Raw genomic sequence first — 25451 nt, forward strand, 5'->3', positions numbered from 1 at the left:
AATATACATATATACTATCTGCCATAAAGATGTAGTTAATCCTAACTTTAAAAAAAAGTCAATAGCAGAAAGGGCATTCATTTTTTAAGGATTTCTAGAATCGGCAGATTTTATTTAATTTTAATGTAAATTAAATGTTTTTATTATCTCTAACTGTTCTCAGCAATTCTATATATATTCATTTAGGTCTTTTTGGCATTTCTAAAATGTAAAACTCCTTTAAAATGCAACAAAATCCTAGATAGCAAAATATGCAAATATATCACTTAGGATTAGCACCGAGAGTATAGATAAACTAATACATCTTTTGAGGATGATTGGTTTAAAAAGCAATATAAGTTATGACTGAAAAAATAAAATTAATGATTGTAGATGTGACTGACATAGACTAATATCTCTTTTGATTTAAATGCACCACTAAAATTTATTCTGGAAAACCCTATACATAACCATTCACAGCATTATATTGATTAAGATCCAAAAAAGATGAGGTCAGCCATCAGTTTTTTTTCTAGTAGCAAGCACTTAAATCTCAATAAAAGGTGATGCCCTAACAGTATACTTATCTGTTGTAAAAAGACAATGTTTTACTTCCTCTTATTATTGTTATTTATTTTAAGAAGCCATTAAAATTGAATTAATTTTCAAGCATGTACATTTTAAGATTCCAATCAAACTTAATTGATTCAGTATCATTAAAAAATACAGAATCAGGACTTATAAGTATGCCACAATAGCTTTGAAGGAATTTTTATGGATCTAGGCCACATTGCAAAATGTATTTATTACTTTTGATTTAAACAATAGTAGTTAATATTACCAACTTACTATGATTTTTTTCTTAAATAATTTTTGTTTAGGAAAATGTAAAGCATTTTGGAAAAGTAACTCTCTTATCTTCCTTAAGTATTATGACCAGGCTAATACCATTAATTTGTTATGTAATCATAAACTAGTGCTACCAGAACACATGAGGGATCGAGGCCTAATCCACTAGCTGTGTCTGTCGAATGTACAAATTCAAATTGAAAAAAGTCCATTATATTTGTAACCCAGATCTCCAGCAAGAGCACATAGGGACTTAAAGATGGATCTCCTCTCATCAATTAATCTCTTCAGTCTCATTCTGAACTTATGAAGCAGTCTCTTCTAAATTAGGCTACCATATTCAAAATGGAGGAAAGTAAATACAACAAGCATCAGACAGGTATTTAGAGACAATTAAACACAGTAGCAGTTCCAGGCTGATGATGAATTTTCAGGTGGTTCAGGTAGTATTTTTTTCAAAGGTGGGTACAGTAATATACCGAGTTGTAAAGATATAGATTTAGCTGGCATATAATAAGTATGGGTTTTGAAGCAAACAAAATGTTTGATTTCTTTTTAGATTTTTCAATCAGATATACAATCAGCATTATTTGAAAAAACAATGGTGTCTTATCATAGCTGATAGTTGAAACAATGGGAACATGATGAAGATCAATGATGAATATTAATAATTGAAAGGTTTATTATTTCACCTGATTTTCCACTTTTTTCTGAGTAAAATAACATTAAACATGAGAAAAATGAAAGAGAGGGCTTAGCACTAAAATTCAAACATTTTGCAAATTAAGAAAAAAGGTATGAATTCTTTAATGTACATGGAAACCACTTGTGGTGTTACACTTTATCATATACAAAGAGAAAGTTATCATCAATAAAAGCAACAAGTGGCATTTAATAATGTTGTGATGTAAACTGTGGTCGAGGTACATAGCATCCAGGCCTCAATCATCCAAGAAAATTGTAGCTTGATTAAGCCCACATATTAAACTTACCTTTATCAAGCCATACACTCTCAACAGTATTCTCATATTTATGGTTGTTGCAGGACATAGCACAATGAACCAAGTATGGTCCCGATGCACTGTGAATTTATCTGTCTGCCTTCCAGATTGAAGAAGAGAATTTAACTATTTCGGCTGAAATAGGTGTTAGCATAAAAAAGTCCCTACAGAGAATTTCAATTCGGCTAGGAAGTACATATTATGTTAAGAACTTAATGGTTCAACAAGGACCAATTAATAAAAAGCCTGCTTCTAATATAAAAAGGCTTAAATGAAAGAGATATTTAAAAATAAATCAGAAGCATATAATGTTATTTTCAATAGTATAGTCTAAAAGACAGAGTAGGGTTTAAATAAACAGAAAAATATCGGTAGGATGTTTTAACCTTTCCTCTTATTGTATCACACAACTTGTCTTTACCTTGGAGTCTAGATAGCTCATATATGAGGCCGTTTATAGCTGAGGTAGTTGAGGTGTTACATTGGCAACCTCGAACCTGCAGCTCTAGTTAAAATCATATCATCATATAAATAAAAGGGTTAAATGCAGGTTATCAGTAGATAAACCCTTACATTGTGTTAGAAATGACCAGGTTGAAATATTTTTCCAAACAATATTCAATAATATTAAGATCTGGTGATGAGACAGAACTGGAATATTTATGGCTTCAAAAAAATATTTTACTATATGTGCTTTGTGGACAGATAACATGGTCTTACTGAAAAATGAACCTTCCTCTTAGTCAGTACTTCTCTCTCCTCACAATGTTTCAAACGGATCTATATATATTTTTTGCATTAATTTTTCCTAAACAGAATATTAATTCAGCCTTTCTATATTAACCTATCTAGGCCTAAGCAAATGACACCTTTGCCTATTGACTTTTGCTTTAAAATGTTTTTTTTCTAGCATGTATCATGGAAATATCAGTATCAGTCAGGACCATCAAGATATTTTTCATTACTAACTTCCGACCAGCTGTTTTTCCATGATAAATGTGTTCAGTTAAGAATCACTGTTAGCTTTGTGAACTTCTAAAAGGGAAGGGGATTCCTCAGTTCTAGACATTGAAGATTAAAGGAGTTTTTAAAAATGTGCTGGGCATGTTTAATGTACATTTGTACTCTGGATTATAACAAATTTCTATTACTGTAGCATAAGAGTTGGATGTTTGGTGAGGAACAGCACTGTTCTTGGGCATTTGTGGCCATGGGTTTGCCTGTAATCTTCTTTTGGCCATGATATCCAGTCTAACAAAATACCTTACTACGTGCTTACTTCTATGAGAAGTTTAAGAGATTTTCAAAATTATCCAATTTTTTTCAAGTAATACTTTAATAACCATCCACTTCCACTGACAACACTTTTTACTATGGCATTCCTTAATCGAATTTAATTTCATGTAATAATAAACAAATTAGTATTCATATGATGAATTAAAATATACAACTTAATAAATTAAAAACACTGCGTTTTGAATGAGATTAGGATAAAATTAAGGATGTCATTTACTTTTGTTACATGACATTGTAAATATTTTAGCAAATCCATAAAAAATAGCAATCATAATTCATAACAAAATAGTTTTATTAAGTATCTCCTTGTTAACAACTGTTCTGGTTAGAATATTAAGTTTTATAAGAATAATAGCTAATATAATGGGTGGTGGCAGGTGTTTTTGTTGGGGAATGCAGGTTTATAAAAGATGAATCAGTTTCATCAGGCAGAAATAACTTTTTACTGCAAATTTTACATCAGCTTTCTTCATATTGACCCATGCTGACAAACATAGTTATTCTAAACATATATTAGGGAACATAATGGCACAATACCTATAGGTCAATTTTTTATAATAATCAATAAATTTTCCTTGGATTGAGATTCCAGATAAGTGGAAATCATAATACAGGCCTATATAGGTTGAAATTCAATTTCTAGGGTCTGGATTCAAATATAACTTCGGTCATGGTTAGGAACATAAAAAAAATTAAAATCTGATCTGGATTGCAAAATGACTTTTCAATAAAATGTTAAAGGAAACATTTTGGCTATCCGGAATATCCAATCGTAATTTTTGAATAATATATTTGATTAATAATGTGAACTACGAGTAGAACAAAAAACAACATATCACTTTTTTTTTAATAGAGGAAATTAAAATAAAAAATACTTATTTGGTAATGGACCTACCCCAAAGATAATACTGAAGACTGAGGTTACTTTCTATAAGGGTATCTACTTACATGCTGGCCCAAAATTATCTTACTTTTCCCAAAGTAATGCATCTATGGCAGAATATAGAAAAGAAATAATGAAATAAAACTTTCATAATTTTTTTTTTTTTTTGCTGGGCCATTATCAAAGAAAATCAATGATATAATCTAAATTTTTTATAGCTTCAATACAAATCATTTGTTAATTTAGAAAACAGTACAAAACACTAAAATTATATACTTTTACAAATGAAACTTAGATTGTGCGGTATAAAAATAGGATTTATGGTTTAGGAATGTTAATGCCAATAATCTAGCAAATAACATTAGGTTTCATATCCTTGAACTTATATTCATAATCAATCTTAACATAGCATATTTAGTTTCCTTAATGCAAATGATTTAGACCTTGCTTACCTTTCTTCATTACGATAAATTTTATCCTGTGGCCTTGGTGCTTTTATAACATTGAAAGTTGAATATTTTGTTTGATCTTTCAAATCCATGATATTAAATAAGTCAAACTAACTCTTGTGTCTGATAAATATCAAGAAACAAGCCATTTTTGAGTATAAACCTATTTATTTAATCAACATCACCATGACAACGGCTGTAATAAGTCTCTTACTTTCTACGTATTTATAAATAATGATATTACAACAAAATGATAACAGATTAATAGAGTAATTGAAGAAAATAACAGGATGTTATAATATATGGCACTCTCACAGCATACAAAACAAATATAATACTTTAACACTCCAAGTTTATTCTAGCCTTTTCTAATTCATGAAGTAAATTGTAAAACTGAGGCACAGTAAGTTCAAGATGTACTCTCTCCTTGCTATTTGCCTTATCTAAGATGAATTTCAAACAGATATAAGTTTTACCAACAAGATTCTCTTCACTCGAGGCAGCAATAACTAAAACCAATACATATATTTTATTAAAAACTGAATGCACTAAGAGATATTGAATCAAAATAATGAATTTAAAAACCTCCAAATTGCCAATCAATGTCAACCAATTTACAACATTCATTTAATTTTATTAGCTCCATTAATTTTGTTGCTCAAAACACAAGAGGTTTTGGTGTATTCAAAATAAATAACAATTATAATTAGAAAATGATGGAAGAAAAAACTGCAATTAAGACAAAAACACCCTAAGTTAATTCAAATTTCACATTTGACATTTTAGGGATACTTCAACCTTCTACCTGTTACCCGATTATCAATGTTGATAACATTAGACATTAAATTAAGATTTTATTAAAGTACAAAACCTTAATTATAATATTCAATATATAATAAAATTAAAATTAATAATTTTTAAGAAACTAGAAGAAATTAAAAGAGAGTTCTAGTGGAAGATAAGTTGGTTAGATCTTAGAACATTATGGCGGGAAAAGTGAAAAACGCGGGACATACGAAAGGTAAACAATCAACAGGTTAATTGTATGAAGTATTTATTGTTTCTGTGTACTTGTTTGAGTTACTAGTGTTTTTACTGCTTAACTTCTTTTTTTGCGAATAATGTGGTTGTTACATTAAATACACAAAGATTACTGTTAAGTTTATGAGTTTTTATTGCAATTAATTAAGGTATTAAAAATTGAAATGGAACATACTCCTCTGAAAAATGTTTCTCTTAGATCTACTCCTAAAGGGAAAGTTAATTCAATGGATTTAGACGCAACACCTAAGAAAGTTAGGTTTAGTCTGAACAGTGATTACCAAAAGAGCTTATGTCTCGGGAAAGAAAACAAGATTTTTAAAGCTGAAGATGTTTTGTCCATGCTAAATGATAGCTCCTTAAGTGAGGAAGGTGAAACTTCATCAGACGAAGAATGGATTGTTACTAAATCAAAAGCTTTGAGGATATCAGATTCTCCAATAGCGAAAAATGATGTTTCTTCAGCTACAGAATCATCACCATTAAAGTATGAATCTAGAACTATATCGTAATGCTGTTCACAATCATTATATTTTTTGTAATGATCATTGATCATTTAATTATTCAACATGTTTATACAGGGAAGCTGTTGTAAAAGTGACCCCCATAAAATTGTTGCGCAAAGCAGAATATGAGGTTAATAAAGTGCCAGCTGCTGTCAAAAAGACTGCGGTGTCGGTAAGTTTTTCAATATTTTTAAAAAAGTTTTCATATAATTTTTAGCTTAAGTACAAAGTCATTGTTTTATTGCTGTAATTAGGGGGGTAATGGGTCTTATCTGATGTATCTTATAGATGATAGCCCCCACCAAAACACTGCTTTGATTCAAATTTAATTGTAATATCAATTTTTAGTTTCTATATTTTATAAAGTAAAGAGTCATTATCTAATTTTGGTACTATTTCAGTAATTGGGCTTTTTAAAAATGATAAACCGGCTGAATGAGAATGATTTTGTATCAGTATATGCTAATACACTGCGATTTCAATGAACATTGTTTTTTGTGAATTAAAGCAGCAAGATTAATTTGAGCTATTTTGGGGGAAGTAGGAAACTGTTTACCTTACATACATCTCAGATATATGAAATTGAACAGCAATATGTCATTACAGTCCATGTGCACCCTGTCTAAAAGTTTAGACCAGGGCCCATCTGCAGTTTTGAATTTACTCAGGAGTGAGTTCCAAAAATCAAGATAGTTCATATTTTGCCTTCTTTACAATATCCTAATGGAACCATCTTCTATTTGTTCTTAAAAGAACCCAAAGAATCTTGTTCTGACTTGGAAGTTGACATAAGATCGAATGAAATTTTCTGCTGACGATAACTTAATACTGTTAGCAACATATATTGAATGGAATATTAATGTTGAATGCAGTAATAAGGCACCAACAGCAGAAGAAAATGAACTCAAATGAGATGTCATCTGATAACTGTGTTAGCTAACTCTAGGGGGTATGTAGCTGTCAGATTCTCCAACTACCAAAAGAAATGTTCATATCCTATGCCGAAAGATCCTGTAGCCGCAATTTCTCAAGAAAATTATAACATCAATTAGCCATCAAATATATCCAGTTTTTTTCCGAAAAAGATCTAAGGTATCAAAATAAGAGTCGTCAAGATCACCATAATGTGAAGGGGTCTGCGAGAATGAAGCATGAAAACTAGAGGCACCGTGTTAACAGGTAACATGTAACAGATAACATGTGAACTTCCTACTTCAGGAAGTTGTCAATGAGCATTTCCTGAAAGCTATACTAATTAAAAAAACTGATCACTTAATTTTAATTTTCAATAAGTTTGAAACACAAATAGCATCTAATTTAGAGAATGACCCTGATTCCACTTGCTGAATATTTCTAGTTTTTAAGGTGATAAATTATCATTTAACATGAAAATTATAAAAATATTTCAATAAATATTGAAAATAGTATTGTACTAGTTGGTAAATAATATTTTTATTTGTGAAAGCTTTTGTGTTTTTTAGTAAAATTTCTTTTAATAAATTTTATGTCAGAATTGCCTTACTTGACCACAATCTATGATTCAGTATTTTCTTGTAAAATTTAGCAACTTTAAGAAATGTTGTCTTAAGGTTAATGAACTTGTCATTTGCTTAGTAAAATTAAATTTACCTCTCAATTACTCTATGATTTTATTTTACCTATGTCTTTTGGTCATTAAGAGCATGTTTCTTCAAATATTGGGAAAATTTAAATTTAGGGTTTCTATAGCGATTTGCTTGTCTTACATTTTGGTGTTCTGAACAATGTTCTTTATTTTTAGGTTGTATAACCCCTTTCCATATTAATAAATAGATACGTTCAGTTATAAATTCATCAGATTGAATATATGTTAAGATATAAAAACTAGTCAAATAGTGTTAATGGATCAGGTGAACCTGTCTTGTTGTGGATCAATAACATTTAATAGTTCATTTTTGTTATCAAATGATTATAATATAATCAAATACTAATATTCTAGGTGTCTCCAATCGTTATAAAAAGAAAAACTGATGGAAAAAATACTTCTGATTCCACATTGTTACCATTGACTACATCTTCTAAGTGTAATGTAAGTAATGATACAGGTGATAAATCTCTGTTAACTGTAAAAACAGTAAAACTGTTGACTGTTGTTGATTCTATTTATTGTTGCAGATATCAAAACCTTATAATGAAGAAATTTCTCCAATGCCAATTCGAAAGTCTCAGCGAAAAGTAAGTAACATAATTATATAATTACGGTTTACATAAATTGGTCATCAAGCTTTAGAATAATGTACTCATGCTTTATATATATACACATTTACTTGTATTCTTATTATCATTTCAGCTGTAAGTTTAGTTTCTTCAAATTTAGTCTTATAATATATGGAGTAATTTACAAAGCTTTATAAGGATGATAATTTTCAAGTATAACTTATGGGATCAATTAGTTTTATTATAAAATCACTTGCATTCATTCTTTATTGAATCACTATAAACTGTATAATACACTCTTCTAGTCTTATGTTATTGATTACACTTATCTTGATATTTGTATTGATGTTTTGTTGACTTCCACAATTTGTCAGATACAAATTATTATATTGTAAAGGAAAGGTGTAATATATATTCTCAAAGAAGTGGTGTTAGATTTTGGTAGAAGAATTTACAATAATTTGGTCTGGAACTTGATTTCTGTGGGTTGTTTGGGAGGATTAAAGGAATAAGACAATATTAAATAATTTCTACTTGATATGTTTAATGAGAATTACACGGGATAGTGATATTGAAATGATTATTTTATCAAACAGGAGCATATGTAAAAAGGAAGAAATTCAATAATTGTAAACAGATACTATTAATAATTGATTGCAATACAATAACTTATAAAATATATTTCATTACAGAAAGCAATTAACCCTAAATACGATAGTGACACTGAAAATGGATGTTCCCCACCAAAAAGGAGAACTGTAAGTATTGTTTTTTTAAATATATATTTGTGTGATCAGAATAATTTTTATGTTACAATTTTTTTTTTTTAATGTCATATTTTACTTTTATTTATTTATTGAACCACTTTAAATAAAAGGTTTAGATGTCTTCTTGATAGTATAGAGAATATTAGATTCGTTAGAAAGCTAGACATTTTAAGAACGCTATAGTCATAAATTCAATTATGTAATGACTAACTCTTATGTTTTAGTTGCATAGTTGTAAACTTGTCTTAAAAATCCAGCCATTGTATTTTTCAGATTGTACTTACTGGAATTGGAATTGATAATAAAATGTATTTGGTTTCTTCAGATTAGTTAATTTAATTATACTATGGATAGAAAGTATTTTAAGAGAATATAGAAATTAAAGAGAATGTTCGAAAAGAAAAAAGTCATTAATTCGGTTATGATTCTTTTAATTACGTTCAGCCATTCATTAAAGCTAGATTAAGCTAAGGGGGAGAGGAGAGGTAAAATGAAAGTCCATGATCTTGGAATAACCATTCATAATTATGAATGTTTAATTTATATTGTTGAAATAACAAAAATCAAAAATTTTGATTTTATTGCTTTCTAATTTTTACAAAAATATATTTTTATTAATATAGCCTAGTCGGAGGAAACCGAAATTGGAGTACTCCCGTAACAATGAGAAAAGTGAAGCCAAGGTAAGTTTATTTTTTTTAAATACAATTTATTATTTTTTTTTAGAAAGTAGAGGAGTAACTTAATCTGAGTTTTTAAGTTAAGTTTTTAAAATGTCTTACTAATAAATAATCCATAATGATACCTTCCGAATGAAGACCGATGAAGAGGATTTTTTTAAAGTATTTATTAATTTTGATTTTAGGGTTGTTCAGAGAATGTTGTTAAAAATAAAAGTAGTGATTCAGAAGATGACAAACCATTAGCAGAAAGACTGATATCTGGAACTAGTTCTGTGAGTTTTTAATGTTGATTTTATGTTTCGATAAATAAAAGTTATATTATAATTTATGACTTGTATATAGTACATTTGTTGGTGTAAGTTAAGTCCACCATTTATAAAGTGTCATCCACAGTTTAACAAAATAGTATATTGTTCCTTTTTAGTCTCAATACGTTTAATATATCCCCACCTACTATGAAGAAGTTGATTACTTGTTAAGTTTTATTTTTCAGGGCAGTGATTTTAAAATTTGTGACTATCTTCTTAATTGTATTGTTAAATTATGACTACAGGGTCCCACAAAATGTATTTTAATTCCTATTATTTAAGGATCACCATTTGAACAAGTCATAGGAGAGGGACCCTAATCTTCTCTATGGGATAAAGAACCCATTTTCAGGGTAACTCAACTTATCAACTTCTTCAACTTTCGATTTGTTCAAGTTGTGATAAATAATAAAATAAAATCTAACTTATCTCAAACATCAGGATTAGGAACGAATAAACTGTCCTGTGCATGTATCCGTCAATATGATGATAATTTTGCCTTATGCTGGAGCAAACCTATAGCTATAGAAAATTTTATTCAATAATCAACTTTTATTTTAGGGTTTTTATGGTTATTTTTAGATACATCTTGGAGAAGAACCCTCTACAAAACCTTCAAAAAATTTGGTTGGTCCAAAGATGTCTGCCTGTAAAAAAAAAGAATTATGCTCATATAATGAGGTTTGTTATTTATACATTAAGGAGGTTTCATATACAGATAATAGTTTTGATTATTATTATTTATTTTTTTGTTAAAGATTCTTACAGATAGTCCACCTAGTTCCCCTGATATGAAGATGAAACTGCGTACTCCTAGGACATCAGCTCGAAAGAAGTTGGAACTCTCTTCACCTGTTGTACCAAAGGTATGATTATTAGTTTTAACTGTACCAAGATGTTATTTTGTTCATCTCAATGCTCTGGTTGATCAATCTAGCTAGTCCTGTAGGTTACTACTTATTATCAATGCTTAGATAATAACTCTGTGGTAATTATTTCACACAAGAGGTTGCATTAAGTATAATTTCATTTAATTTGAATTTTAACTTTGTGTAGTTATACCAAATTCCTTTGACGTTATGTTTAGTTGGATTAGCTATTTGAAAGTATTTATGGTAGCTTTTTTTTTGCTGCAAACTGTATAAATACACTGTCCATAAGTGATTTTATTCTTGAACAATGATGTTATAATCTGTTATGAAAAAGAAAGGTTACTAAGGATATGGTATAACCCTTACAATTCTATTATGTCAAATTTCAACTGGGCGGCAACTACTTGGTTCAATTGGCCTTCTTTTCAAAAGATTTTTTTTGGTTTACCATAAAATTGTTTTTCTGCTGTTTCATTATCCGGTTATTGAATACCTCTAGTATGACTATGTTCCTCTAAATGTTGATTTGTATATAAGAGAAATTCTTCTGTAATATAATATCTAGTTTTCCCTGATTACTGGAAAAAGTTTTTTCATATAACATTGTAAAGTATGATGACACATCCCAAGCTGTGTTCTGCATATTGATGAAAGCTGCCATAATGATGTAGAAATTAAGGATACAGTGGTCAGCTCATAGTTCTAACTTGTATCCAATTGGACTTCACTGAAAAAGACTTATCGGTTTGAAAAGAAGGTATCAACATTGCTGATTACTTAGAAGAATATAGCTATGAACAGCATTAGTAGAGATGTAAGAAGAAATTTTGCAGGATGTCTCAAACCTTATTAGAACTGTTCCTCGACAAATTGTGGCATTTATTGGTGCTGGAAACATTTAATAATTTATAAACATATTGGTGAAGTATCAAATAATTTCCTAGAAAAACGTATAAATACACTGTTAGAAGTATTGCAGTTTCGTTGCACGTAGTTTCTATTTTTGTTTTGGTATTCTGTTATTTAAAAATATATATTTTATCATAAGTGAATCATTGCCAAGAAATATTACTAATATATATATATATATATATATATATATTGTTTTTACAGTTGTCAATATTCTTTGAACTTCTCATAATAATTATAATTGTAATTTTATGTTCCAGGGTTCTTCAGATTGTGCAAGTCCAGTTACCCCAAGGAGATCCGCTCGGAAGAAATTAGAACTCAGTTCACCAGTTATTGCTGAGGTATTTTTTCACTTAAGTATTGATAGTAGAGTAGTTAAAAAGAAGATCCACTATATCTCCGTTAAATGTTGATTTCTCAAAATTGGAAAGTATATGATGAAATAGCAGTATTTATTTTTAGATAAATAGAAATATTTTAATATAGTGATGAGTTGATAGTTGACTGTGAATTATACATAAGAGGAGGAGATGATTGGCGATGCAGTCAATCAAGAACACAAATAAGTTTTCAGGCCTTCTACAGGGCTAAGAACAAAAATTTGTAGTCCTGATGAAGGCCTGAAATTCTGGTCAAAATGATGGCACTAATAATAATAACATTCTGGGACTGATCTCTTTTGAATTATATTACAGGCATCAAAAGTAGGTTTTAGAGCCTTAGAGTAAAATATAAAATATAAATGAAATTATAAACAATCATAAAATATAATTTGAAAAGATAAAAAATGAACAACAATAATTAACAGAATATATAAAATAAAAATAGAATACATAAAATAAAGCCAAGGTTGGAAGGGTGTTAAAATTATGAATGTAGGAGGGAATAGAATTCCATACGGAAGAGGAACGGATGAGGAAAGATCTGCTAATGACTGCGATTCAATGGGCAGCTACATGTAAGCCAGAAGGCCGTGAGCGGGTATTGCGGGAATGTACTGAGGATTTAAATTGAAGGATATCAGTGATGTATGATGGATGGTGGGATCAGATAATTTGATAGAGGAAGGATACTAGAAAATATTTAAGACAAAAGGAGGGGTAAAGTCACTTCAACTGTTCATTAAATCGGGTGACAGAGGTGTCTCTGGGGACCCCAAAGATGAAATGTACAAAGCAATTAATCTACCGTTTTAATTTTGCTTTAAGATTCCTAGAGACACACCCCCATAAACCACATAACGATAGTCAAAGTGGGGGAATATTAAGGAAGTAACCAGGAGCTTATGAGTTTCAAAAGTTTATTTATTGATGTTCTTCACTGACAACACCCCCTATCACCTTCTCATTTATTTTAATACATTATAATATTCTATGGTAGATAAGTAAGACATAAAGGAAGAGAATGTATTTTTTAATTATCTTTAACTAAATCTTTTATTCAATAAAAAATAGTCATATTTTTTTTCTTTTTATTGATTATATTCTTATTTTGTTTCACTTTTTCTTTTCAATTGGTAAGGTATCATGTTTGTCTTTGATTAAATGACCCCTACATTGTTTATCATGATAGAGCACCATCTGCACTGACTGTTCATGAGTTTAACCCTAAAACAATATAAGTACTATTTAATGAACAACTTACATTTAATTTCTGGTCTTGTTTGATGTTCTTATATTTTTTAATTTATTAATCTTCCTTTAACTTAAAATACATTGGTATTAACTTTTTACTGATTGTATGTATTTGTTTTAATTCACTTCTGCTATTATCAATTTTCTGTTGATAATCTAATCCTCATTACTGTGGATAATTGAGGCTCTACTGTTCATGAGATTTTGAATCCAGTGTGTAAAGATACTTTAGCAGTTCTCCATTATATGTTACACTTCTTTATTTATTTTATGTTTCTAGACCTATTACAAAGATGATAGCAGTAGTGACCAAACAGAAGAATTTAAAACACCTAAGAGGAAAGGCAAAGTAAGTAAGCATGTCAGTTTTCAAACAGACATACAACTTTATTTATTTATATTTATTTTTTCTAATTATGGTATTTTTAATAATTTTAATTGTGTTTAAAAGTATTAACCCTTATTGGCCATAGATCATGCAGAAGGTGACAAGGTGACACGAAACATAATGAATCTCTCTCTTGGGCAAATGTGTTTCTGGAGTCAGTGATGGATTTGTTTTTGGGGCTCGGAGTGGATTCATTTTCGGACCTGGGGCTGATACAATTTTAAGTTTTTCGGCAAATATTTAAGAATAGTTTTCTCACCTATCGTCATTAGATTAGGTAAAGTTGATATGTTAACAGTCACTGTCAAGACGTACATATATGACAATAAAAAATGTCAATTAATGCAACTGTTAGTCCACTGACATTAATTGTTCTATTAATGATCACGCCAGGCCCAGTGCGACATTACTGTCACAACAGTAAATTCTGTCATGACTGTAACTATCAAATAGTTCCACCATGGTAGTGACTAATACTTTTGCAGCAATAACGAAAACTTTAGGATAATTCATAGTTAAGGCTTATACATGTGTTATTTGATGTGAAATTGATTCACTGACATTACTTGTACTATCAACTATCACACCAGAGCTAGTACAACAGTGCAATCATGACTGACAATCATATAGTTACAGTAATAACAATTCTCCAAAAGAGCGGGTATTTGTCGGGTAAAACGGGTATTTTTTGATCGGGAGAATCGGCAGGACTGCTTATCAATTAGGTATCCATAACAGAGCAATTAACATCTCCTGTTATATATCACACAGTCAACAGATGTTTTGACCAGTGTACATGTATATTATCCTTATTTAATTGTCAGATTAGGTGATGTGATGATATTAAGATTTCATTTTATTTTTTTGATTTACTCAATTGATTTTAGGTCTTGCGCAATTCTGTAATTGATTCACCAAGTCTTAGGAGGCAAGTACTCACACCTAAACATTCAGCTAAGAAAAAACTTGAAATGACTCCGCCAAGAAGTGGAAAGGTTATTATTGGTATTTTTCTTATACTTCAATCAATATATTATGTTCACCTGCTAAATCAATTGTAGTTCTTAAGGGCTATTTGGTAAAAAAAAATATAAAATAAAAATAAATAAAAAACTGGTAAAATATAAGGATATTACATACGGTTTTATGATGAGGCATTTTTCTTAATCCTCTTGCTTTCCAACAGTACATTATACTTTTATATTTCCGGAAATTAATTTTTAATCTGGGAAAATATTTCTCCTTTTTACTTCATTATGAAATATAATTTTATTAATCAATATCATTATCAAATACTTTATATTTATTTATTTTTTTTTTTTTTATTTATTCTAACAATAAGAGATAACTACTTATTTCAAATAAACAAAATGAAAGGTATTTTAGGAAAAAAAATTATGAAAATTTGGAAGTTAAGCCCTCAGACTATTTAAACAAGGATAAAACCTAATTGACATTAAGAACTATTTAATTATACTTGGTTCATGAGTTAGAAATATCATGAGCCACTTAAAAGTAGATGATTTTCCCCTTACTGGTACTATATATATCTAGTACTATATCTTAATTTAGACAGGGCACTACAAATCCTGAGATTTACTATTAATAAACCATAGATTTAGTCTCTTCAGTGATTTACTAGATTGAAATTTTCTTTTTTAACAAATGAAAGAAAATTAGGTATTGTGTACTCTAAAAAATTCTTGATTTCCAGAAAATACGATCAGGGTTTTTGTCACCTATTGTCAAGGAAAGAACAAAATGTAATCTTACTGGAACTCCTTCTTCTCGTCTGGATATGACTAGGGCTAGTCTTCACACTTCTAACATTCCTTCATCACTTCCATGTAGAGAAAAAGAATACAACAATATTTTGTCATTTACTATGAGGAAAATAGAAGACAGAGCTGGAGGGTATTTTTTTTTTTTTTTTTAAATGAAAACTGAAATATAAATTATTATCAATTATATTTGTTACAACAATATTAGTAAACATTGTTCAGTATAACAAAATTGTTTGTAATTTTTTAAAGAAAACTTTTAATATTTTATATTGTTTGTTACAATAATTTCTTGATTTTTTTATGGATTTGTGTTTTATATTTTATAGGTGTATGTATATAAGTGGTGTACCTGGTACAGGAAAAACTGCAACTGTTCATGCTGTAATCAAATTGCTTCAAGAAAAAGCTGTTGATGACGAAATTTCAGATTTTGATGTAAGTGGATATGTTTCAAATTTTTTTTTTTTTTATCCATTGTAAAAAATACAATTAGTTTGTTTATAAAGCAAATATAAAATATAACTATGTAATGTGCTTTCATTGCTTTTTTTTTTTTTTTAAGTTTTAGAATCTATAAATTTCTCTTTTTTCTTGCTAATGTTTTGTAAAAATTACTCGAACAGCCATTTCGATTGAGATACAGTTAGACATAGACATACACTGAATTTAATTCTGAGATACTATGTTAGTTATGTTCACTTTTGTTTAGAATTACTTTACAATCATCAGTTAGTCATACATCAGTTTTCATGTTCTTTAAATAAAGAAGATTAAAGTTTTTAGAAAATTATTTATAATTATATAGGTAAAACAAAAAGTTAGTTTTTGGATTCTATGTCAAATTTTGAATTCCTTTTAGGTTATACTATTTTAGGTTCTACTATTAAAAGAGAAAATGGTTTTATCAGATAAAGCCTGTGTTTGTAAAATAATAGAATAATTTATCGAATTCCAAGTAGAATGAACACCCTGTTATCAATTATTACCAAAAAACTCCAAAACTATGTGCTTTGGAATTATATATTTAGATATACCATGTAATGTAATGTTGAAACAGTGTATTGAATTTTATTTAAAATGAGTGCATTTTTTTCTATTGTTACCAAATAACTCCAAAATTGCTATGCTAACTTAACAGAATATCTAATTTATTTTTAAAGCTGATAACATTTTCTACAAAATGAGCGCTATACCATAGCTCTTCAAACATTGACCATTTTCCTCAAAAAATAAAATATTGTCATAATTATCATAAAGAATGAGTTTTAAGTAAATTTAATTAGCTTTAATTACAGCCAATAATAGAATCTTTAGACTCAATGGTTAAATGGTGGATAAGTGAAAAAATTGAGACTTTTTTTTTGAGAAAGAGAAAAAAATGGAAGAAAAAATGTGCAAGTTGTAGTTATTAATTTTTTGTTAAATTCTGATTAACAAAATAGATATAAAATAAAAATTGGGTGTATAGCACACAAACAATTTTATTGTACTTAGAGTTAAACTGTCCAAGTGATAATTATTGAATTTTGATTAAATTTTACATGAAATAAATAAATTATTTGTATGATATATATGTATAGTTTGCATGGTTTATTTATTCTGTTTATTAGGATCTAATTAAAGCTGAATTACTACAACTTGAAAATTTGTTTTCAAATGTTTTCCCTTAAATTCCAGTTGTCAATATTTTTGGTCATCCGCTATTTTTAAGAAAACCATTGAGCCTGAATGTTCTTTTATGGGCTGAAATGGAAGAATGAATTTACTTCAAGTTTGTTCTCGTAGAATGAATTTTTATTTGAAATATTTGAAAAAGAAGAAAAAAAAAAGCAATGAAAACAATTTTGGAAGAAAATTGTCAATGTTTGTAGAGTTATACTTATAAAGTTATGTCATACAGGATTTATATTGATTTCAAATTTTATCAACTTTAAAAGAGTAATATAGCTTTCTTAGCTGGAAAGCAAATGCAAGCTTTATTTTGTAAAACCATCTTTTGTTTTTATAGGTAGATATAAAAAGGTAATTTTTTTTCAATCAGCTGAAAACATGATATATAACTGTCTTGTGCATTTCTATACCAGTTTCAAATCAATGGTAGCTTACAGCTACACATAGCTTTTAGGTTTTAAGTAATATATTTTTACTAAGATTATAAGTTATTAAATTATTTATAGAATGAATTTTATTCCCATTATTCATTACAGTTTGTTGAGGTAAATGCTCTACGTCTGACAGAACCTAGACAAGCATATTCCAGACTTTGGCAAGAGCTATCTGGAAATAAATGTTCACCAGAGTTGGCCATGATAGAGCTCGAAAAGAAATTTAATAAAAAATGTAAACGTGCTACTGTCATACTGGTTGATGAGGTATACTTTCTTCTAGTTATGATTACTAATATTCCTCTTGAACATTCGTTCTCAATAGATATCTTTTTTTACAGCTTGACTATCTTTGTAATCGGCGTCAGGATGTAATTTATAATATATTAGAATGGTCAACGAAATCATCCGCTGCTCTCACTGTTATCACAATTGCTAATACGATGGATTTGCCAGAACGCACTCTTAAAGGAAAAGTTACCAGCAGAATGGTAAGTAGTTGTTATTGGCTATTGGAACACAAGTATGTATTCTTAAAATAATAGTTTCCATTATTATTTTATCTAAGATCGCTCATTAATATCATAAATAATAATTCCCACCGGATGTATGCAGAGAAGAATTAATTTAACAACTTAATATACATTTTGAGAATTAATCTAAATACTTGGTATAGTAATTAAAGTAATATGTAGTCAATCCAAATGTATATTTCGTTATACAAAACAATTAATGTTTTAATTAAAAATATGTCCAGCATGTACATAGGTCAGTGTAGGTTCTTTACCATTTCTACTGGATAGGAGTATAAATAATTACCTATATCTATATTCCAAGATTCAAAAGTAAATTTTATTTTTTTTTAATTTGATTCTTCATTTAAAATAAGATCTAAGTGGGGAACGATGTGTGAAAAATACACATTGTTGGGAGGGGGAGGGGGGTTCTTAAGTAACAAATCTGCATCTAAGTAGAACTTGGTTCATTTTCAAATGTGTGCTGGTAATGTATAGAAATAATTTTAATTAGCAGGATTTTCTAATTAACCAATTTCCTTTTATTGGGTTATTTATTGATACTTAAAAAAAATAATAATACAATATGATAAAATAAAAATTACATATATATCTAAAAAAACAAAACATATAAGACAAACCTTAGAATAATAAAAGAAAAATATTTATGGGTATGTATAAATGAAATGATAATCTTGTTTAAATACAACATATAAGTAAAAGAAAGAGAACAAAAGAAATTTGAAGCAAAAATACAATAATAGTATTTGAAACAAAAGGAAGATGGTCCAGGTTTGGTAATATGAGGCAAGTAAACTATTTAATATGAGCCAAGATTTCACCCTACTTTGCAGGGCTTTCAGAATGAAGTATAGAGAAAGATCATTCTTTCACTATACTGCATTCTTGATTTCTTCAAATCCTTTAGGCGACGGCTGATGCTATTGGCCGTAACTTGAGTAGTCTGTAGTGATGTCCCTTAGGTCCAGAACAAGAAATGTCCATTTCAGCAGAAAATAGTGTTCATAACAAAGACAGGTGAGAAGTAACGTCCTTCTAGTATAGTGTCAGGTACTAGCCGACAACCTATCTTCTTGATATATGTTAAGCATAAAAAAAAAGTTGTGCGTATACAAAACAAAATCATCTCAACTTGCTAATGTTGTGATTTACTGTATTATTTTAAACAATCAAATAGTTCCCATTCTTCATATTAAATTTGCAATAATAAACTTTTTAAAAAATATAAGCTTTATCTTAAATATAATTTAACTAATTAACTTATAAATACAGAATAAAAAAAAAAAATAAAGATAAATGAGCAGCCTTAACACGTGCCTAGAAACATACTTTTCCATATGGTATAGTAATGGATGAAATATAATAAAATTAATACTTCACTGATAAAATTGATATGGGACCAACTAAATACCAACCCGCAAAAATTATTTTTACTGATAAAATTGATATAGAATCAACTAGATACTCACACAATCCCTGAAAATTTTTATCAACTTAGGATTAACTTAGATTAACAATAGATCGTGCCTGAGCCAAATTTGACTGCAGGCACAGACACAGACAAAGATCCAAATTTGTTTCTTGATTTCTAATACATAAAATGTGAGTGAATATTTTTGATTCATAACTTCTTTTATATAAAGCATGAATAAAAAGCTTTCCTGCTTTCAGTAGTGGAGAAGCAAAAACGTAATTTATTTTAAATGAGACTCATTCTTTTTTCAGGGCCTGACTCGTTTGGTATTTCAACCCTACACATTTCAACAACTGCAGCAAATTGTCTTGAATCGTATTGGAACCAGCTCTAACTTTCATGTTGATGCAGTTCAGTTAGTTGCCAGGTGAGAGCTTACTTCATTTATCAAATTTTAATATGAAATACAGAATTTGGATTATTCATTATACTTTCTATTAACAGCACATCAGTTTTTACTACTCTTACATCAAAAAACTAATAAAATATTTGTATACATGTAAATAATATATGTGTATAGAGTAATAACAAAAAATATGTATATAGATAATTTTACTGGAAAAGTGTTTGAAGTTTGCCTATTTAGATTTATTTATGTCCCTCTATTCAGAGACAAAAAATGTAGTTCACCATTTCCTTTGTCTATACTACTTACCTTTTTTGTTTTGATAAATAGTTAATTTTAATACGATCATTTAATCTTTTGATTTAATGATGGATCTAGAATATTTTTAGTTAAAGAAGTTAAACTAATTGTAACTGAAAAGATGATTTTTTTGGTATCAAAATTTATGTGAATGGAATATTTCTTAGTAAATCAAGGAAAAACATAAGGGTTTTAATAAAAAATAAATAAAGTGTTCTAGTTCCTTCCTCTAATTTATTCAACTCCCCTTTACCTGTGATTTTTGTTTTGTAGACCTTCACAATACTCCCAACTTTCATTCTGTCTTAGTCGCCATACTAACAGAGCTGAATCTTGATTCCACATTTTATTGCCTGAAGTTTGCTCCTACATCTTGTTGTGTGGATCTTCTGTATGATTTGAAAATTGAATGATTATTTGATCATATGAATACCACTCAGAAAATTTTGAATTATAATTCTACCTCAACTGACTTTTATAATGTTTCGGACCAAAAATGAAATCATATGTTAGCAGATAATAATGCTTAGATGACACTATTAAATTATGCAGTCAATGATTCCTTTGTCACTTATATGGAGTGTAAAATGAATGATTTTTAATTAATTATTCTAGTTAAACATATAAAATGTTCCTAAAGTAAAATTGCTAATAAACCAACCTCTTGTCAGTACTCATTTTATTACCATGTTTTTATTTTAATAGGAAAGTAGCTGCTGTTAGTGGTGATGCTCGAAGAGCTTTGGATATATGTCGTCGTGCAACAGAAATGATATCTTCTGATACAGAAGTTGTTAAAGTATCTCACATAGAGAAGGCCTTAACTCAGATATTTACTGGAACCAGGGTTACAGCAATTAAGTATGTATCTAAATTTGATTTTGATAACTTTATAAATTTGATTCAATGGTTTAGTTTGTGCTAAGTAATTTTACTGGTAATGAATAAATTAAATATTGTATGAGAACTAAATTATTTTTATGTTATACTTAGTCTTCAAATATACAATATTTTTCATGTGATTTTAGAAAATGCAGTGTAATGAACCAGTTTTTATTAAGGGCTATGAGAGATGAATTTCATAGAACTGGTGTAGAAGAAACAACCATTGTTCAGGTGTATCCACAGTTCAATGCAATTACTACTTTAGAAGGTATTACTTTAATTATTAACTACTTGAATAAGTTTTATTGATTTTTATAATGTGTTGAATTTGTATTTTATTGGGCATAGTACATTTTCATGCTTAGAAAAATAGAAAAAATTAATCCTTAATTATTTCACTCTGGCATTACTTTCCCTTACTAATTTTCCAAATGAGCTTTTCAGTTGTCATATTGAGTAACTCCAATTTTAACAGATTTCAGAAAACTCCTTTTAATATTTCTCATAAAATTTTAACATTTTTCTTTTGCAAACAAATGACAGAAATATAAAAGTTTACTAAAGTTTATATTCTACTCTTAACCATTTCTTCAATACTAAATTGTTATAGAATCAATATTGAAAATACTAAAAATGATTTTATGGAGTTAGTCATAAATGGATCCTTTCATTAGTAGTCAACTGGTAAGCTCAAATATAGATTAAGTGAAATTCAAAAGCTAACTATTTAATAAATATTATAACTTGAAAATATTAATCTAACTGGCGAAACCAAAATACGTATTGTGTTGTGCCCAGTAGGTTAAAAGTCAGAATAGATCTTTTATTTACGCATTTTTGGTCATTTCCACTACCTACTATGACTATATGTCATAAAAATGTTTTTCCTCTTATCGCTTTAAGTTAATTATCAAATTCTTTCATATTTTATATTCATCCACTTTCCAGTAAAAAAGTGAAACGGTTAATTATTTTAAGCAAACTAAATAAAGGTACTTTAAGAGGAAGAATTTCTGAAAAGTCTGCATTGAAGCCCTGTCAGGCTATTTCTATGAAGATTTGATATTAAATAACTTTTAATTGTACATTGACATACTGAGTTTAATCAATATCATTTGAGCTGATTCTGAGAAAATTGGAAAAATTGATTCTATAAAGTGGCACTTCTATCCAGTCAATCTTATCAAAAAAGATTATATCCACAGGTGCCCATGCAAACACACATGCATGCACGCACTTACATATGAGGCTATGTTGTAAGAATTGGTTATTTGGACTCAGAGGACATCAAAATGTGCATTTCTGTCAATAACTCTAATTTCAAATTTCACATGATCACAATATTTCCCTTACTATATATTATATATATTGGTAAGCGAAAGTAAAACTTGATCTACCTTGTTTGTGATCAATTAATGTAATAAATAGTATATAAACTACTTATATTGAAAGACATTATTTTAATCATGTTTATTCTCTCTCTTTGGTCAAATGGCTTATTGATTTTTTTAAGCCCTATAGTGTCTTGTTTTTATTTTCAGGTTATGAGGTACCTCCTATTGGCATGCTTCTGAATATGTCTTCTGCCCTTGCTGATTCTGGTCTTATTCTAGCAGAAAAATGTCGTTCCGATATCAACAGGAAACTGTCTCTAAATGTTTCACCTGATGATATACACTATGCACTTTCCTGTTAACAGTTATCCTTAGTTTTATTTTTAAAATTTTAATATGAATTGTTTGTCGTGGAAATATTGTTATGATATTTTAAATATTTAACTCAATTTATAAAACTGTTGTAAATTCGATTATTTATTACGAGTTACTTTTTCATGCCTGAAAAGATGTAAATATTTTGACATATAATTACTATTTATATAATTTTTAATTGTATTTTTTTTCAATTCCAGAGGAAGTTCTTTTAATCTACTTATATGGTAACTAGACTTCCTTGATATAATTTATTAGTGAGCCTAAACCCTCAAAAATGTAAATGTTTCAGAGGATCATCCTCATCTTCAGAACAATCTCTGTACATATGTATTATATTATACCCATATTTATACTTACATAAAATTTTTATTTATAAATATTACAAAAATCTTATTTGTTTTTTCATTTATACAAAATAATCTTATATCTAAATATTTTACTCCTTTTGTCCCTATTTAATATTTATATATTTAATAGTCATAATAAGCAAAATACTATTTACAGTTGAAAGAGCATTAGATCATGAATGAAATAAGGTTTCTTGTCATAGAAATTTTCCAAAACTAAAAGAAAATTGCAGTAATAGTTTTTGCAAGAGCGAAATAAACATTCTTGGAGTAAACCTGGTTTTTAGAGAAATCTACATATTAAAAACAACATTTAATTTTAATCAAAGTTTAATACTAATTACTATTAGTGTTTCATAGCATCCGATGGACAAAATTATTAGTTTCTGTTTTTTACTTCAAACGTTTTTTAGGAAGGGCCAGGACAGGTACTAGGTGGTTACCCTAGCACTCACTGAAGAAGCCTATTTAAGACAAAGGTTATAGGTTTCTAAACTTTCATTAAAATTAATAAACAAATCATATTTCAGCAAAGTGGTGGATTAACTGCTATTATGTAAAAATATTATGGCAAATAAGAAATGTAAAAAAAAAGGATATTAAAAAGTAATTAGACCAAAATAGAAGTTTTTAAAAGATTTTTTTGCAAAGGAAAAGGTGTTAATAAAAAAAAAAAAAGATCGTTATCAAAAACCTAATGTATTCTATAAGACATTTTTCATGTTGAATTATATTTCTGACTGTTGACTACGAGATCGGTTTCTTTTTACTTGATTAAAATCATTTTTTTTTTTCTCTCTTCTCTCTTCCCTTTTTCAAATTAACTTGTTTATTTTTACTATTAGAAGACAATTGTTTGTTTTATTTAAGTGTACCAATATCATTATTTTTTGTTATTAATTTTACTTTCCTCCTTTATTAAGAAGCATTATTCTTATCTATTTATTTTATTATTATTTTTTTTTCTTTTAATAAGAACATTTTATATAGTTAGGGGTGTCATTTACATGAATATACCTTCTCATAATAAACTGTTAAAAAATATATATAATATAAGTTATATCAACCATGTAAGGCCCACCAGGCCGATCTGGTATAAAAATAAAATAATAATAAAATGATTAAAATCAGAAACAAAATTGTATGTGGTTTATTTCTGTGTGCAGGATCAGTAATGCTTAGAGTGTCATCTTAAAGGCAAATGTAGTGTGGAACCTTTTGAGGTTCCTCCAGGCTAGGTATGATGTACATGTTATAATTATATTATAGATTATAATCATACTTAGAGGGCATTGAAAATTAGAGATTCAAATACAGTTATAGGTAGGTAGGTACCTGGAACCTGAGAAGTTTTAGTATTTTAGTGGTGTACCTTAAGTAAGTTAATATTTTAGCAAATAAGTTTTATTATTTGGTTTGTAAAAAAAACAGTAGAAAGTGACATTATGATACTGCTGAGAACAAAGAAACAGGTATGCTGCTTTGAGGGCAGTTAGTGGTGGTGTCTATTAGTGGAAACATACACTCTATGTCTTTGTTTATAAAATCCTTCCCTAAATTCCACAACAGTTAAAAGGTTTGACCTTTGTTAACAAGAGGTTTTATGACCAGGGAAAATATCTTCATCCAATGGGATGAGACAATACCCATTGTATAGGGTAATTTCCATTGTATAGGGTTTCTAATATAAAATATAATTTGTTCCATTTTGAAGAGAAAAAAATAATGGTAGAATATTAGTGACCATATTTAATGGACTTTGGTCAAATTAAATTGGTGAACATCAAAGGTGTACTGGAATGTAGGGCCACAAATGGGCCTTTTCGATTAAAAAACGAGAATTCTTTGATAAATTGGTGAGAATATAAGGTAAACTTACAGTACAAGAAAAGAAAGAAAAATATAAACAAGCAGTTCATTCTATATTTACATATTTGTACTTGCCTTTCGTTTCGTCACTCGGCACAAGTTGGCATTCGCAAATTTGTCCGGACAACACGAGTGATTTTCACATTTCACTTTTAATGGACTATTCACTAATTAGGTGAATTAACAACGTGGAAGTTCTTGTACTTGTTGCGGCATCCGCTAAGCATTATCTAGCTATTTCTATCTCCAATTTTTTCGGGAAAAAGTTGGAAAAGACTTCTACCGTTAGACAATAGTAAATGATAAAATTCCATCACAACATTCCTTAT

At 28.6% G+C, this 25451-nt stretch overlaps 2 protein-coding genes across 2 annotated transcripts in view; one reads left to right on the plus strand and one right to left on the minus strand.

Moving 5' to 3' along the window:
- Positions 1–5430, minus strand: part of LOC106677647 (cilia- and flagella-associated protein 91) — a gene marked incomplete at its 3' end in the record, with an annotated part of 36134 nt that extends 30704 nt beyond the window's left edge. Inside the window, 2 exon segments of the mRNA XM_014415697.3 lie at positions 4461–4966; positions 5043–5430. Of these exon segments, the coding sequence (XP_014271183.3) occupies positions 4461–4549 (89 nt within the window).
- Positions 5431–5662: 232 nt separating this feature from the next.
- Orc1 (origin recognition complex subunit 1) lies at positions 5663–23290 on the plus strand (the record flags this gene model as incomplete). The annotated part of the gene is given in 20 exon segments (XM_014415707.3): positions 5663–5985; positions 6080–6176; positions 7983–8072; positions 8159–8218; positions 8893–8958; positions 9591–9650; positions 9833–9922; positions 10541–10639; positions 10717–10824; positions 12000–12083; positions 13657–13725; positions 14652–14759; positions 15479–15678; positions 15875–15983; positions 17756–17920; positions 17995–18144; positions 19915–20030; positions 21015–21170; positions 21338–21462; positions 22736–23290. Coding segments are annotated over 20 exon segments (2430 nt in total).
- Positions 23291–25451: the final 2161 nt, after the last annotated feature.

The sequence above is a fragment of the Halyomorpha halys genome, unplaced genomic scaffold, assembly GCF_000696795.3.
Source record: "Halyomorpha halys isolate HHAL.00 unplaced genomic scaffold, Hhal_1.1 Scaffold8.1, whole genome shotgun sequence".
Taxonomy (NCBI): domain Eukaryota; kingdom Metazoa; phylum Arthropoda; class Insecta; order Hemiptera; family Pentatomidae; genus Halyomorpha; species Halyomorpha halys.